Source organism: Myodes glareolus, chromosome 23, assembly GCF_982192425.1.
Source record: "Myodes glareolus chromosome 23, mMyoGla1.1, whole genome shotgun sequence".
Lineage (NCBI taxonomy): Eukaryota > Metazoa > Chordata > Mammalia > Rodentia > Cricetidae > Myodes > Myodes glareolus.
In genome coordinates, this window is record NC_142048.1 from 34,399,212 (window position 1) to 34,416,457 (window position 17,246).

At 36.3% G+C, this 17,246-nt stretch overlaps 1 protein-coding gene across 3 annotated transcripts in view; it reads right to left on the reverse strand.

The window, feature by feature from the left end:
- The window catches only part of Tusc3 (tumor suppressor candidate 3), a 151,489-nt gene that overhangs the window by 63,144 nt on the left and 71,099 nt on the right, over positions 1-17,246 (reverse strand). For all 3 annotated transcript variants that reach the window (XM_048456600.3, XM_085680205.2, XM_048456599.3), the window contains exons 3-5: positions 13,587-13,704; positions 9,383-9,523; positions 6,486-6,626 (exon numbers count right to left, since the gene is read on the reverse strand). In XM_048456600.3, the coding sequence (XP_048312557.1) occupies positions 6,486-6,626; positions 9,383-9,523; positions 13,587-13,704 (400 nt within the window). The remainder of the gene's footprint in view (positions 1-6,485; positions 6,627-9,382; positions 9,524-13,586; positions 13,705-17,246) is intronic.

The following is a 17,246-nucleotide window of genomic DNA, read 5'->3' on the forward strand; positions in this document are numbered from 1 at the left end:
ATCTAGTCCTCTAAGCTTTTCTTCTTCCTCGAGGATATATACGATATTTCACTACCATGTACTTTCTTCCTATTATAAAAGAGAATTTATTTTTAATTATGTATTCAAATTGTTCCATATCTAAGAAACCTATACATCAATACTACTGAAGTCTACTATTGTAGGTTCTCCAAAAACTGCCTTAAAACTTCGCATGACAACTATATTAAAAGCAAATCATGTCAATAATGAATTTTGTTATAACTTTTACCCTAATTTTTTTTGCACACGTGACTAACTTCAAGAGTAAAATGAAGAATAGTGAAACAGAATTAAGCATGATTTTAACCTTTACTACAAAGATGTCTACTATGGTTTTTGCCAGATAAGCAGTGCTTAATTAACAACTATATTAACTATATTAAAAGCAGATACTAATGAAATTAAGAGAACCACTATATTTTCCAGCAATTGGAAAATCTAAAATTGGTAAATTTACATCAATGAAAGAAAAATAACAAAGAAGCCCAATTAATAAAATTAAAAGTGAAAAAGAAAAACATTACAACAGATATTAATGAAACTAAGAGAACCACTATATTTTCCAGTAATTGGAAAACCTAAAATAGGCAAATTTACAACAAAATTAAACCAAGATAAAATAATCAATTTAAATAGAAGACTGAATTAATAATAAAAAAAAGTTTCCAAATAAAAACTGCTAAAGTTCAGTTAGATGCTTCATTGGATTCTACCTACAAAATAACCAACAATGCTCCTCAGACTATTACAAAAGGAAGAAAAGAAACATTTAAAATCATTTATGAATCAATCTATTATTATTTTCATATGAAAACCAAGTAAATAGATAACAACCAGGAAAGAAAATTATAGACCACATACACTGATGAAAACACATGGAAAATTGCCTGTAAGTACTGAAAACTTTTTCACAATCACACATCAAAGGAAATATCCATCAGTCAAAAGGTTCAAGGATGTTTCAACAAACACAGATTTATAGATTTATATAAGGTAATTATGTTTGAGGACAGAAATCAAATGATTTGAATACAACATCAGAACAAGCCTTCAACAAAGTACCTTCAAAATGAAAGTTCAGAAAAACGAGGAACAGAAAGAACTTAGCTCAAAGAAATTAATTACTATACAGGGTAAAATACAGCCAACCAATTTTATACAAATTAGTAGAAAATGCAAAAATATTTCCTCTAAAATCAGAAACAACACAAAGATACAAACTTTCTCAGCTCTTATTCAATGATCAAAGTTTTAGCTTGAACAATAAAATCAAAAGAAAAGATAATCAGGAATGGAAAAAGTCAAATTATTAACATTTACCACAATACCAGTAATTCTATATGTCAGAGGTATTATAAACTCTATAGACAAGTCTTAGAACTGGGAAAAATTTTCAGAAGAGTAGCAGAATAAAAAAAATCTCATTTTATAAAATGAGAGAGATGAAAATGAAAGGGAAGGTTTATTATTAACCAACCACCTAGGAATAAAGTCATTCAGCAATATTTAATTCACTTTGAGTTTTACCGTATTGTATAAAAATGGTCTCATTCCATTATTCTGCATGTTGATGTGGGGTTTTTCCAACACCATTGATGAAAAGACTATCCTTTCTCTAATTGTATTTTTGGCACCTGTACTGAACATCAGCAGTCTATACAGATGTGGAATTAATTCCAAGTTCTTTCTTCATTTTTATTTCTCTTTTCATCTGTTTTCATGTTAATAGCTTACTCATTTAAATGTTTACAGTTTGGAAAGATTTTAAATAAGGAAGTGTGATGCCTATAGGTTTGCCTTTTTATCCAGTCTTGTAGTGCCATAAAATCTTAATTGTAGTATTCCATTTCTGTACAAAAAAAAAAGAGCCATGAGGGCTAATTACATGTATTTACCTGTACATTCCTCTGACTCTGAGTTTTATCATTTTTAACAATGTAAGCTCTTCCATTACTTTTTGCCTTTTTATATTACTTTTTTACATTCTTTATTTTTCAGTGTATAGAGTTTTTGTTTCTTTAGTTATCTTCATTATTAATTATTCTACTCATTTTGATACTACTGCAAGATTATTTTCTCTTTTAGATAAATTCTTGTTAAGTGTATATAGAGTCACTATTAATTTTTGGAAATATTTTATTAATTCTCTAGATCACCGATTATCGAAAGTTGCAAATACTCACTAAGGTTTTTCGGTTTGGGTGTTGTTGGAGAAGGCTGCCTGGCTAGCTTAGACCCAAAATAATCACACAGAAACTGTATTAATTAAATCACTGCTTGGCCTATTAGCTCTAGCTTCTTATTGGTTAACTCTTATATTAATTTAACACATTTCTATTCATCTGTATATCACCATGTGGCTGTGACTTACCAGGTAAAGTTCCCAGCATCTATCTCCTGCGACTCCATGGCTTCTCTCTGACTCCACCCTTTTTTTTCTCCCAGCATTCAGTTTAGGTTTCCCTGCCTACCTCTATTCTACCCCATCAGGTCAAGCCAATTTTCTTTACCCATTAATGGTAATCACAGCATACAGAGGAGAATCCCACATCAGGTGTCTTTAGTTTTCTGTAGGGAAGTTTACATCTTTGTGTTGTTGGTTTGTTTGTATAAATGACGTTTATTTCTCTCTTGCCTAACTGCCCTGGTTATCCATACAATATGAAGAACAGACGGCAGGGTCAGCATCTATGTCCTGGTCCTGCTCTCTGAGAAGCTTTAAGATTTTCACCTCTGAGTATGAGGTAAATTCTAGTCACATAAAATTATTGCTATACTAAATGACTTTGCTCCCATAGTAATTTTGAAGATTATATAATTAAAACTTTCAATACAGAAATAATCACAAGTGTGTGAGTCTTCCTTCTGTTAATATTACACATCATTAACATTTATTTGCATATAATCAACCATATTACATCTAGTGATAAACTTAAATCTTATGCAATCACACTGTGCAGTTTGCTAAAAGTAGTATTGGTATTTGGTCTACCAATACTACCAATACAATAATTTATTGATGATTTCTGAATTTATGTTATTCAGGAATATTGGCCTGTAGTTTTTTAGAGTACTTAGTCTGACTTTGGGGTTACTGGTGGTCTTATAATATTTTTTGAGATTTCTCTTTTTATTTTTAAAACAAAAAATAACAGCATTAATATTTTCATGTTTGCTAGAATTCAAAGAAGCCATTTTTTTCCTTAGTATTTTTTTTCAAGTTCTAGACTGATGACACCCGTCGATTTTCTCATTACTAGTATGTTCAGCCTTTCTATCCCTTCCTGGGTTAGCCTTTGTAGGTTCTGTGTGTTTAGAAATATACCTACCTCCTTTAGGCCATCTAATTTGACAGTGTACAGTTTTTATCATGGTTGCTTATAGTCCTTCTTATTAGTAAAGTACAGACGATGATGCAACCTCTCTTTATGTGAGTTTTTCTCATTATTGTCATTTTATCAGAAAAAAAAGTTTTATAGATCCCTGGACTGAAGCTGCAATCTATTTCAAGTCTTGCTGAAATCTGACTTTATCTTTTGTGAACTTTGGCTTTCCTCTATCCTTTTCGTTTATGGTAGGCTGTTCATCTGAGAGCTCTGGCTTCCTTGGGACTTGCTGTAAGTTCCTTCCTGAAAGGGTTCTGCTGTGCCACAAAGGTTTAGCTATGCTGCACTTGCTTTTAATTAAAATAAAATTATATTATTCTCTCCTTCCAGTCTCCCTCTGATCATTTGAGTTTACATTTTCATTTTTGAATCTCTTTTTGGATTTCTTCTTTGATCAGTAATTGTTCAGAAGATTGTTAATTTCCAAATATTTGTAAATTTTCTGATTTTCCGGATTGCTAGTTTCACACTAATGTTGTCAGAAAAAATAATGTGATTTCTTTATTATTAAATTTATTAAGACCTAATTTTGTATCCCAATATACAACCTACCCGGAAAAAAGTCTTCTGCGTACTTGAGAATAATCTGTATTCTGCAGCTGCTGCAAAGTGTTTCCTGTTTATGTCTCTTGAGTTCTTTTGTTCTATAGTGTTCCTCACATCAGCTGTTTCCTTAATAGTCTTCTGTCCGGTTGATTTCTCCATTGTTGAAAGCAGGGAACTGAAATCCCCTAAGGGAGGCTATTTCTTCCTTTACTCCTACTAACATTTCTTTTGTGGACCTCCTCCAATGCTGTGTACATACCTTACAGAAGCATTAAAGAATTGGCTCCTTTTGTTATATAACACCGATCTTTCTTCTGCATTTTATACTTTAAGTATAAGCACTCTTGTTCTCATTTAATTACCATTTACATATAGACACTTTAAGTCTTTAACTTTCAAGTTACATGCATCCTTACCCAAAGGCTTAAACTCATCATCTGCATTTACCTATTATAAAATAATATATTAATTATTTTCTATATGTCTTAAATTTCATTTGCCTTCCAGTCATCTTAGTTTCCTCTGTTTAACATCTAAAGAGTCTGGTTCATAGAAAACCCTGTGTGTTCATCTTTCTAGGTTGAGGTAAGTAATCAAAAGGGCTCACAGCAGTGGAGAAAGGTAGAAAGCTTTTCCTATGCTACACTTGGTATACAGTTACTCTTCACAATGTCCTAGAGGGAGTTGAGTCGAGGATTCAAGAATGACAATACTAAGCCACCCACACTTACGTGAGTATCAGAAATCCTGGTCATTTAGGGACCTCAGATAAGGCATTTATCAGTTCCATGGGAACATTATCACTAGACCTGGCTGAGAGACCTTAGCTGAGTAACTTCCTCCACTCTCACTCAAGACTTTATCCCTCCTCCCTCCGAAAGGCTGCCTAACCACCCCACCCTCAAAATGCATTTCCCTTTTGTGGGGCTCTTCCAGCTTTAGACCATTCCTTTGCCCAGCTGCTCTGTTGGGGAAACATCCTGAGCTAGATTTGCCTTCTTCCTTATCTGTACTCACACAGCTCTGCTCCTCACACAGGCTCAGTGAGTAAAGGCTGCTACAGCTGTGTTACCTGCCTTAATAGATGTGACAGCCAGAAACTCAACAAACTAGCATGTGAAGTTGGAAGTAATTGAACAGGATGCAGCTCATGAATAGCAAAATGCATCCTTTAGACATTCTAGGAAGTGCTACTGAAATTACGATGGACTCTGAGGGGCTCGTGGGCACTTCATAAACTGGTCCTAAGGACTGAAAGCACACGTCACACCAGCAATGTCTAGATTGTACATGCAAAATTTTAGATCTGTCTGCTCCTTTAACTCCACATTCCTTGTCAAGTTCGCATACTACATTATATGGAAATAGCTAAAAACTGAATTGTAAAAGCATTGGGAAACAACGCAAGCCATTCTCATAGCCCTCTGACCACAGGGCCAAAACCAGTCAGAGTTCCCAGCACTACTTCTTCTTTTATAGTTTTACATTCTTAATCCAACCTTGAATCCTGGAGTACACTCATGCTTGTACCGTGAGCCATGATGCGTTTCCTGCTGATATTCAGGATTTTTAGTCTATCCCTAAACAGGAAGAAATTTTCTACCCATCCTCATTTTGGAATGAGTAGGGTCCTATTCCCTCTTAAAGACCCCATGAGGCCTGGCTGCACTGACATAGAAGGAATTATAGAGAGCTGTGCAGGAGAAAAAAAAAAAGTGTTCAAACAGCTTCCTACATTTTCTTCAGTTGAAAGCTCAACAAGGCCTGCCTCTAAGTACTTTTGTTTCTGTGTCTAAGTGGGCGCTTTCAGTCACTGCCCACTGCTGGAAGTGTAACGTTCTACCATCAGTTTAGTCCCACGGTGTGTGCCTAGAATGTCTCTGTGCTCCCCACTCTGCACGGCCCTGCACATGACAGTTCACTTAGATCCTGCTCTGCTCCATCATGCTCATGTCATTGGCCATAACTACCTCAGAATTCCACTGCTCTTCAAAATTCAGCTGCCCCTTCCCTTCCGGACAGCACCTTCCCTGTGTATTCCAAAACAGCCTATTCAATTTTGCACTGTATGTGTGTGTCAACCAGTTTGTACCCCCACAGCTGGTTCACTACAGAAAGGTCCGTGTCTCATTGTTCTATAACCAGTGTGTAACAAGTAAGACAAGCGCACAGTGGAGGTAGAAGAATACTACTGGGGGAAACTGAATGAGTGTCCAAACCTCTATAGCTCACAAGTTAGTCCAAACTGCTAATCCTTATTAATTCATTACCATACTTACAGACATGCTCAAGATATGTTTCACTAATATTTGAAATGTGCCACATACTCGAGTCACTACATTTTAATAGTAAAAAATGGAAGAAACCATATACAAAGTTTAAGCTGAATAGTAAATTTAATCTATTTTCCTTATAAAAGTAACATGGCATCTCATTTGGGTCATTTTCACTGCAATAACAATCTGACTCTTTCTGTTGCTATAAAACACAATTTCACAAGGAGCAGAGGCAGCAGGATATGTGATAACATACCAGAGATACCATGGCCCAACCAGTCTTGTTATAGATAAACTCCAAGTTGTTCCTCCTTAGATAGAGCAAGCCACCAACAAGCGATACTAACAGGGCCAAAGCAATGGTGCCAGAGTAGTTGGGTGGCCTGAAAACTCGAATCTGCAAAAATAAATGATAATCAAATGAGTGAAGAAAAAAAACTAATACTTCTCTTCTAATCATAACCTTTAACTAATCATAACCTTTAACTAATTTATAGTTTTCTTTGAGAAATACACACAATGAATGTATTTTGATTGTATTTATTCCCAATGCCTCCTTTTAGCTCCTCCCAGATGTGCCCTCAACTTCCCATCCTCTATTTGGTTTTTTGTTTGTTTGTTTGTTTTTTAACAACAAGCTATTAACTCTCTTTGGTGCTGTCCCTCTCCAATGGGCTTTCCATATACTACTGTACTGGGGCCATCCACTGAAGCATAATTGACCTATAGTGTTCCTAACTTTAACACCAAGAATTCAGAAAACCAACATCTTATTTTTCACACCGAGCTTTGACACTATGTTTAATGAGCTCTTAACAAATCAAAAACACATGCTTTGAACAACGTGGCTGTACAGAGATACTCTGTTCCTTTTGTTCATATGTTGGGGTCTATGCAGATGCTACACATGATGCCCAGAGCTGTTCTGGATCACACAACAAATCAATTCAACTAACTAATACACAATAAGGCAAAATGTGGGCACATGTGACTTATCTCAACTAGAGACTTTAAATGCTATCTTTAACAAAGCTATTCAAACATAACTCAGAAGTGAAATTTCCCCACTCAAGCACATATATGGTAATTCCCGTATGCACCCGAGTTGACCTCTACTTTCACAAGCAATTACAGCATGCATGCGGAGATGTGCCCACACATCCGTTTGCAGGAATCTCTGCTTCCATTACTCTTTCACAGATAACACAGAAGGTCCACGTGTAACTGAAGAAAGAGGACGCTGTTTTTGAAGTGCCAACACCCGTATACATCCCCCAGGAACACAGTAATGTTCCAACTATTCTACTTCTCTGCCAACACGAACAATCAGCAAACCAGCTCTAGGCAGCTTCCTGGGTATAATGCACTATCTCACTGCGATCTGGGCTTAGATTTGCCTGTAATGTAATGATGAAGAACATATCTCTCTGTGTACATATGGGCCATATTTACATTTTTTTCAATGAATTGTTTATTCAGATTAATTTTTAATTGAGAGTTGGTATTTTGTTATTCAGTTTAAAAGCTACACATACACCTTGATATGTGGGTAAGTCTTCAGAAAATATAATATGTAAATATTTACTCCATCCTGTAGGCTGTCAACTCACAGCCATGTTAGTGTACTATATAAAAGCTAGATTCTAATATGTATTGTGTCACTTTTTATAAAATGTCAACCTTTGTGAATTCACGAGACTGCCAATCTCAATGTGCTTATAAGAAGCGTAATTCATCCTATATAATTTTTATGGAAAAAAGTGAATCTGTGTATGTAAATCAAGGCAGAGGGACTGGATTCGAATATTGGAGTAAAAATAAAAATCACCAAGCAAACATGCTACAACGATAACAGATAAATCTATGTAAATGACGTATTCTTAAAACTGTTACTATTTCCATTTTGAGTGCCCTTTCAATTTGTCAAATCTTCTGTTTGTATAACTAATACAACTAAAGAATTAAATACATGTGTGGTAGGTAGACAAGTCAGAATCACTTCTAATTGCTACTATATCTTTAACTAATTGTAAATATTTTTTGTTTTTTATTTTACATTTTCTTTATTGTTACGAATTGAGTAAAATTATAAACAATGATCAAATTAAAATATATGTATTATTTTTTAAAAGTGTGTGCATGTGTGTGTACACATGTGCATGAATTTGATTTTAAGTGCCCAAGAGGCAAGAGGAGGGTATTTGGGCCCCTAGACCTGGAGTTATAGGTGACTGTTAGCTGCCTGACCTAGGTATTAAGAACTGAATTCTACGGTCAAGATCAAAACACTGATAACAACTTATGCTGGAGAGGGTATGCTCAACTATGTTCATAGCAGCATTATTTGTCATAGCCAGAACCTGGAAACAACTTAAAATACCCCTCGACCAAAGAATGGATAAAGAAAATATGGTACAGTTACACAATGGAGTACAAAATAGCAGAAAAAAATTGTGACATCTTGAAATTTGGATGGATCTAGAAAACATCATATTGAGTGAGGTAACCCAGACCCAGAAAGACAATTATCATATGTACTCACTCACAAGTGACTCTTAAGACAAAAACAAAGAAAAACCAGCATACAATTCACAATCCCAGAGAATCTAGACAACAAAGAGGACCCTAAGAGAGACTTACATACATGGATCTAATCTACATGGGACATAGTAGAAGACTAGATCTCCTGAGTAAATTGGGATCATGAGGATCATGAGAGAGGGTCAAAGGGGAGTGGGAAGGCAGGGAGGGGACTGGAAACAATATATAGCTCAATAAAGCAATTAAAAAACCTTAATTCTGTCCCTAAGAACAGTAAGGGCTCTTGTCCTCTAGGCCTCTAGTATTTCTTGTAAGAAACTAGAAAGAGCAGCTGCTCAGTCCAGGTTTCATGGGCATGTAACGTATCTGAATAGTAGAATACATATTCAGATATTCAGATTACATAAGTCTTGTGTTCAACCTACATGGTAAAAACAAAGTTTTCTTTAAGCAAGCAAAAGTTTTAAAAGGCCATAGTTAAACAAAAACAAAAAAATTCTTGTTGCTTCATTACAACAGTCTAGCAAACCAAGCAATCAACATAAACATATCTGAGTAGATGTATAATACATAGTCACACATACATATTTACTGTAGTAAATAAAAACATACATGCACATCTGTTCTGTCTGCAATCCATTTTGCTAGCTGTTCAGCTGCAAATCCAATTCGTTGAAGGTCAAAAGTGTCAGCTCTCTTGGGTCTGCCTTTGGAAGGAAAATGCATGAATGTGGGAGCAGAGTTCATGTTGAGCTGCAAAGCAAGTGATAAAATGCTAATTGTAACAACACCAGAATATTCCATATCATTCATCAAATCTTACATACTTTTATTTGAAAACTCAAAGGAAAGAACTTATTAGGAAAGTCTGCATGGCTTTCTCGAGCTTAATTTCTACTTTTATTCATCTTGATAGCCAGTAGTGAAGGAGAACGGCTCAATTTGCTTAAGCTGTCTGAACTGTCATATTTACCGTACTATTCATGTCCCCAATTTGGTATTTTGACTCGTTTTTACTTGTCTCTCTAGACTTTTATGATTTTAAAAAAATGATGCAAAATGCCTGGAAGTGCAAACAGAGACCCCGCGATCTGCCTGCAGGTGGAGCACTCCACTCTACAGCAGCTGCTGGAGCAGGGCAGAAGCGGGAGCACATAAGAAACTCATTTCAAGCACATTACAAGTAAGTCAAATTTCTTATTAAAAATTTAAAAATCAGTCTTTTGTTGATGGTTAATAAGCAACAAAAACAAGTATTTTTGTTTTAAACATCTTGAATATATAAGAGATAAGAAAAATGTCTGATTGACAGTCTGGTTCTATTCAACTTGTTAATAATTTATCTCAAAATAACTAAAGCATAAAAAACTTTTTTAAAGAAAATACTTACTCATAAAATACAAGAAAGAAAACACTTCATCTTGTGTTTATTAAAAATACATTCAAAAATAAAAGGATAATTTGATAAAAGAGCTAACTACAATATCAATGTATAAATTTCTGATATCTCGGGATTAAATTTAAAAGACCTTAAGGTAAAAAGCAAAGAAATTCACTCAATGAGAATGGAAATCACAACCAAGTAAGTTGGTAGATGAGAGCAGGCAACAGGTGAGGAGCTCACTGAATGCTTAGCTGTGAGGATGACAATGTTTACAATCAAGGCACAGCAGCCCCTGGCTCATAAGCAAACGCTACCTGTAGCTGTGTATTCACAGCTTAGCAAAGACAAACCGAATTCTCAAAAGCAATACATCTATATCAAATATTTCTCATTTGTACTACTGTGAATGCTATAAAACTCTCATTATTCACCGACACATTATCGAAAATGCTCCAGGCAGATAGGGAATACCTGATCTCTGTTTGCCCTGGTTTCTGTTTATTCCTCAATGTGTGCGCGCATGCGCGCGCGCGCACACACACACACACACACACACACACACACACCACAACTGTTAAATTTAAATTGCCACTGTAAAAGTTTTGGTACCAAAATGATGGACTCCTACATAAAAGGCCTCCCTGCTCTTCTCCCACAGATATACAAGAGGGAGTTCTTCATATGCTGACACTGTTGTGTTAGTCTCTGTCCTTTGTAACTGTGATCCAGTACACTTGGTTCACTTCAAACTGCCCAATCTGAGTTATTCTTACTCTGGACATTCAAAGACAGCACTTAGGTAATTAATTTTCCTAAAAGATATCTGGAGATTACATTTTTACTCTGTTTCTTTTCTTTGTATTCATTTGTTTAGCCTTTCTACTCTTCCCATACAATTTAGGTTTGCCCAACATCTGCAAAATTACGCAGTGTGAGCAGGTTGACAAATGTATGCAAATACTATTGCTAATTTATACTAATATGATAGCAATTACTTATTAACACACCTCAGGAGTACAACTGAGCATCTTGACATGTTAATATCTGATCCTAATAATCCCCCATGTTATCTTTCCTGTCTCCATACAGAGATCACAGTTGATGATGAAAACTTCAAATCACTCAACTATGACGAGGTAAAGCTAGACTGTGACCTCGGATGTTCTACCTCACATCCTCCACTACCACTATATCACAGTGCTCTGAAGAATGCGTCTCTTCTGATAGCAACTCCATGGCAACCACCATGGCAACCATTTCATAAATAATAGAAATTTGAACAAGTTCATTATAAAACTCAATTTCAAAACCAGTTCCTATAATATGGTAAAAACCTCACAAATTCTAACATACCACAGCATGTATCATATAGCACACATCAGATCATTAATACATTGTGTATGTTTCATACATGTATTTATCTATGTGTCAGAGGAATCTTCTCTGAATTGAAATAATACCTCCTGGAGAACAGAGGAAAGTTTGTGAGACCTCGGTAGTAAACAACCTTAAAAGTCTGGAGAGCTGAAACTTAAAGGATTCCCAAGAGCCCTCAGGAAGGTTATAAAAGGGGGAAGCAACTGCTGTCAGAACAGGCTTTGCAGATGTCTGCAGGAGACTGTGCACCCCACCCTGCTGAACTGGCTGCAAGTCATACAGAGAGCGCGAGGTTTGCAGCTTTTATGAGTCATCACTTATTCGTGACGTCCCTGGAAATCATTCCCGTTCGTGCAAGCTAACTCTTACCTATACTCCTAAGGAAACCCAATAACAGACTGGCTCCCAACTTGGATTTGTGTAGCATCATTATTTTGATCTGTTATCAGTTCCCAATCTGAGGAGTAGATGTTCATTTTCATTTCTCCCCCAAAAGTCTCACATATAGGATGATACAAAACGTGTTTGTGTGCCAACACTATATCTTATTCCGCATCTCAACAGATTACCACGCTAGACAATGGATAATCACAGCAACAATACCATTTCTGACTGCTTCATTGAGCGGCATCACTGAAGAGCACATATGAAGCACTCAGAGCGCACTGCTGGTACAAAAGGTGGTCCGTGTCCGGACTCACGGTGACAGTACCAGCAGCGATGACTAGCATCCTCCTGCCCAAGTACAAGTCTGAGTCTACTGAGAAGATTGCATCTGAGTACACATCTACTCGTGTGCCGTAACTGAGTAGGTGATTTAAAAGAAGTGTTTTGTTTTGTTTTGTTTCTGAAATTTCTGGGGATTAAAGTGTAAGATCTAGGTAAATGGTGAGGCTGGGTTTCTGAGGAAGCTTCTCTTCCTAGCTCTGTTTCAATGCTGTGTTTCCCATGGTCTGACTGCGCACATGCCCGCCTGCTATTCTCCTCGTAACAGGTATCAGTCCTACTTGATTAGTGACTCCTCCTTGGAAGTCCTCTAATGTTCTCTCTCACACACATGATCATGGGTGATTTACAGTTTCATCACTGGCTGAGATCCAGGTCATCACAAGCAGAAAACACAGATAATATTTTATCTGCTGGAGTAGAAAACAAGTAACTCGGGCAGCTAAGTGGGTAGAGCGCATACTACAGAAGCACGGGCACCTCAGCTCACATCACCTGCACTTGAACACAGGACCACATGTCTGCAGCCCTAGCATGGAGGCTGGGGTTTGAGATAGGTCGACCCCATGAGTCAGCTGGTCAGCTAAACAAGCCAAATTGGCAATACAGAGAATCAGTGAAAAACCCTATCTCATAAACATATCACATAAATAGGGATCAGGAAGCTGCCTCATGGTAAAAAACCAGGCAGCCTGAGTCCAAATTCCCTCCTGTCACAAAATATTTAACAGTGAAAACAGAGAACTAACTCTAAAATGTTGTCCTCTGACATCAACATACAATTTATGGCATGCACACCAAGTCATAGATCACACACACATGTACACAAAATAACAATTAATAAGATGGACAGCAAAATGAAAATACTCAGTGTCAACTTCTTGTTTCCATATATAGTTATGCATGTATGCACATATCGACACATGCACATATTCATGTATACACACACATCACACACATGTACAAAAAATAAATAGGTTGAACTTATACTATATGAAATGTCATAAGCCTGTGTGAACTACAACCTAACCAATACATAATTATCATAGTATGGTTAATGTACATGTATGGTCACTGTGTGCTAAGAAGCACATTTCCTCTAAATGAAAATACAAGTGCTTTTACTATAATATAAAGGCAAAAAATGTATAATGATGGAATTAGTAGTCTCCAAATATGAACTCTATTTTAAACACATCACAAAATGTTTTGTCATTACTTAATATACTCACCAATTTACTCGGTGAGTTGTATTTAATTTGGTAGACAAGATGTATCAAAACTAACAAACTCAGTTATGCATTTCAAAATAATGTATAGAGTTTTTACCTGTTGAAAAACATCTGTTCCTTCATCATAGTCCACCATTCCAAAGAACAGTTTGTTGCAGAAAGCAGATGAATAACGCCAGGAATTAGCCAGGATTTGATATTCCTCATTAGCTTGCCTGAAACAGATAATGGGGCAAACAAAAAAAATTGAATATATAACGAACAGAGCTATCAACAGAACAAGTAATTCTGGGGTAGAGTAAACCAATTACTGTAGGGACTATCATCTCATTAATACTTGTATGAAATACAAACTAAACTACTATACAGCATAAAAATATCAACAAATACTTTTTAAAAGAAGTGCATCAAAGTACAGGTTTACTGTTTATAAAGAGTGTAGCTACAATACAGTTACACTTACTCATATGCATGCTACTGAATCTCTTCTAATTTTTAACCAATACATACACAGTTTAAAGATTTAACTGTTTGTAGTATAGGCTATAAATGCTTCTAAATATGGCAACACTAAAGAGAGTTTGATATGTCAAAGTAGAGGATAAGAAGTAATGGAATTGGTGTGCTTAATTAATTTTTGTATATGAATCAGATAATCCTGAAACATCATTTACAATTAAGGGTCAGGAAACACAATGATGTTATCTGTGTTGTCAGTGTTCATCAAATGAAATACTCTAATGGTAAGGTGAACTGAATCTTTCATCTTTCATAGGAGGAAACTTAAAGAACAGTTTAGCTTGTGACTATTATAGTATCTAGACACACAGGGCCATCAAATCTTAAGAAAACATGGAGGAGCTACAGTAACAGGCTCTGGCTGAATGTCTGCAAATAAAAGATGCAGGGCCCACAGCATTGACTGGATGGCATTGAGATAGTATGTAAACATGCTGCAAAATTCAGGAATTTTCTTAGAAAATATTTTGTTATAGAAAATCAAACCTAGGAAAATGGAAAATCATTAAGAAGTAGCATTCTTATAATAATGAGAAAAATAAAATGAAAATACACCAATATAAAAAAAAACAAGGAATAAAATAATATTTTAGATTTTTCAGCATCTGTGTATATAGCAACATCTGATGAAACACCCTAAAACAGGCATTTCAGATTTCTCTATCTCATGATGTTTAAGTTGGTCCACACATATCAGAGTAAATTAAACATGCATATGTGTACTCACAGTTCAATCAATAAATCCATACAAACTAAAAAACAATGTGCAAATGACAAATGACAAGCCCGACTTCAAGATGCTTACATTCTAGAGAGAGCTGTTACACAAACACAAACTATCAGATCATTTCCAGTTCTCTGAGGATTTCTTAATAAATCTGTATTAATAAACCAAGGAACCAAAGGTGAGTTCTCTCTGCCTTTAAATTCTGCACGCCATTGTCATTCTATTTTTCTAGAGTTAATTTTCTAACAACCACGTTGTAAATCCACTACAAAATCCTCCACACCACAGCTGCACCTGTACCACAGCTCTGGAAACGTAACACATTTGGTCTACTTCATGAAAACGTCATGGCCATTCTTACAACATGCATTAGATATTTTGTTTAGAAAGCCCTCTCTTCCTTCAAAAGGCAGTACAAATCTGCCACGTCCTTTGAAAGGCACTTTCAGGCCTATCCTTGTGGGGCTTGCTGATGCCGCTGACTGCAACAGCAACCCTCCACTAAATCGCAGAAGGACTTGCTGCATTCACACATTAGCTGTTACACTTGGAAAGAGTGACTCTCCAGGGGTAGAACCTGGAACTTTTATCAAGTTCTACTGTTACTGATGCTGAATAATTCACTTTCCTCCCTGACCAGTATATCATAAATATTTTTAAGATAAAGTTCATCTGCATTAGAGATTCTCAATCCTGGGATGTGACTAAAAGTTGCATATTTCACTCTATTTAGGGGGAAAGAACATTGAATGTTTTATATATCTCACTATAAAAATAATATAATTGTTCTCATTTAAATTTCTCTCACTGAATAACTTGGTTCACTTTATTTTTATAAAATATAACAACACAGTGGAATGTGGGGAGCAATGTGGTAACACCAGAGATATCATGGCCCAAATAGTCTTGTTACAGATCAACGCCATGTTGTATCGTCTTCAATAGAGCAAACCATCAACAAGAGACACTAACAGGGCAAAAGCAATGTATGCTACTTGACAAATGAATGCCATTTATGACTCTCACCATGGTAGTGAATAAATCATTGAGAGATACAATCATTGAGAGTTTTATAAGCAAATGTGGAATTTAAAACATAAATACATTTATACTCAGCATTTTAAGTAGATGCTGCAGTAACAAAGAGAAATGGCTGACACTGTCTACCACAGAGGAGCAGACATACACAATCATAACGCAGAAATAAGAAAAACAGTTTTAAATGTGGCTTACACTTGCATACACTAGATGGGGAAAACAGATTAGAAACATAATCAGTGGAAGCATCTGGAAAAAACGGGTCTGTCCATGACTAAAGCTTTGAGCAAGACTAACAGGAAGGAAAATAGCAAACCACATAAACCAGCCACTCTCAAATGCATCCTATGTTCTACAGAATCTAGGCCTCATATAGACAACAAGGAAAGGAAAGACTAAGAAAAATAACTAGGAGCGAGGCTTCACTCTGTAAACAGTGACCAGCTTCAGGGATTTTTGAAAGGAGTACGTTTGCAAACAGTATCTGCACTGTGTCAGATAACCACGTGTCTGAGGCGAGTGTCACTATGACAAAGGTCTGGAGCCCATTTAAAATGCTAGTAATAAGCAAGATGGGAAAACACAGGTTACTAAATTATTATATAATCGTGTGACCTATTTTGCACATATTCTTCTTTGGAATCTAGAAGATTACAACATCCAACCAAAATTTCTGTACAATCCTTAGATGGTTTGTTTTGATTGTAGACTTTATCCAAATACAATCACCTGGAAGAGAATCTCAATGCGTAATTATCTGGGTAAGTGTGGCCTGTAGACATGCTTATAAGGGGTTTTCAGAACTGGAAAGATGAAGGTGGGAAGATTCACCTTCAATGTGAGCAGCACTGTTTCCTGAACTGGGTCCTGGGCTGAAAGGAAAGGGTAGTGTATTAGTCACTGTTCTGTGGCTATGAGGAGACACCATGACTAAGCAACATATAGACGAAAGCCTTTTAGGACCTGCTTAGTAAACTTCCTAATCCCCGATCATCATGGTAGGAAGGAGACAGGCATGGCACAGGAGCAGTAGCTGAGAACTGTACATCCAGATCTACAAGCAACGGGGAGGGAAGGAGGAAAAAAAGGAGGAGGAAGAGAGGGAAGGAAGGAGGGAGGGAGGGAAGCTGGACTTAGTAGCATGGAGTTATGAGTCTTCATTAATTCAACTGCTTTCTGCTTCGGACTTGTCAAAGTGACAAGTTGCTTCAAGATCATGCAGCACTGAAATCCCCAGAAAGACAGACGACAGCCTCAGATTGCCCACCGAGCCCTTTCTGGCTTATTTTGCTCTCAGGGTATTTTATCAGAGCAATAGAAAAAATATTAAGACTAATCCTCAGAAATATCTCTAATCTGAATAAAGGATTCCATGAAAGCCAAAGCAAATTAAAATTCTGAACTCAAATACAAAACTTTGAGCAAAGATAATATTGGCAAAATAAACAAGGCTTTCTCCTGTTTGGGTACATT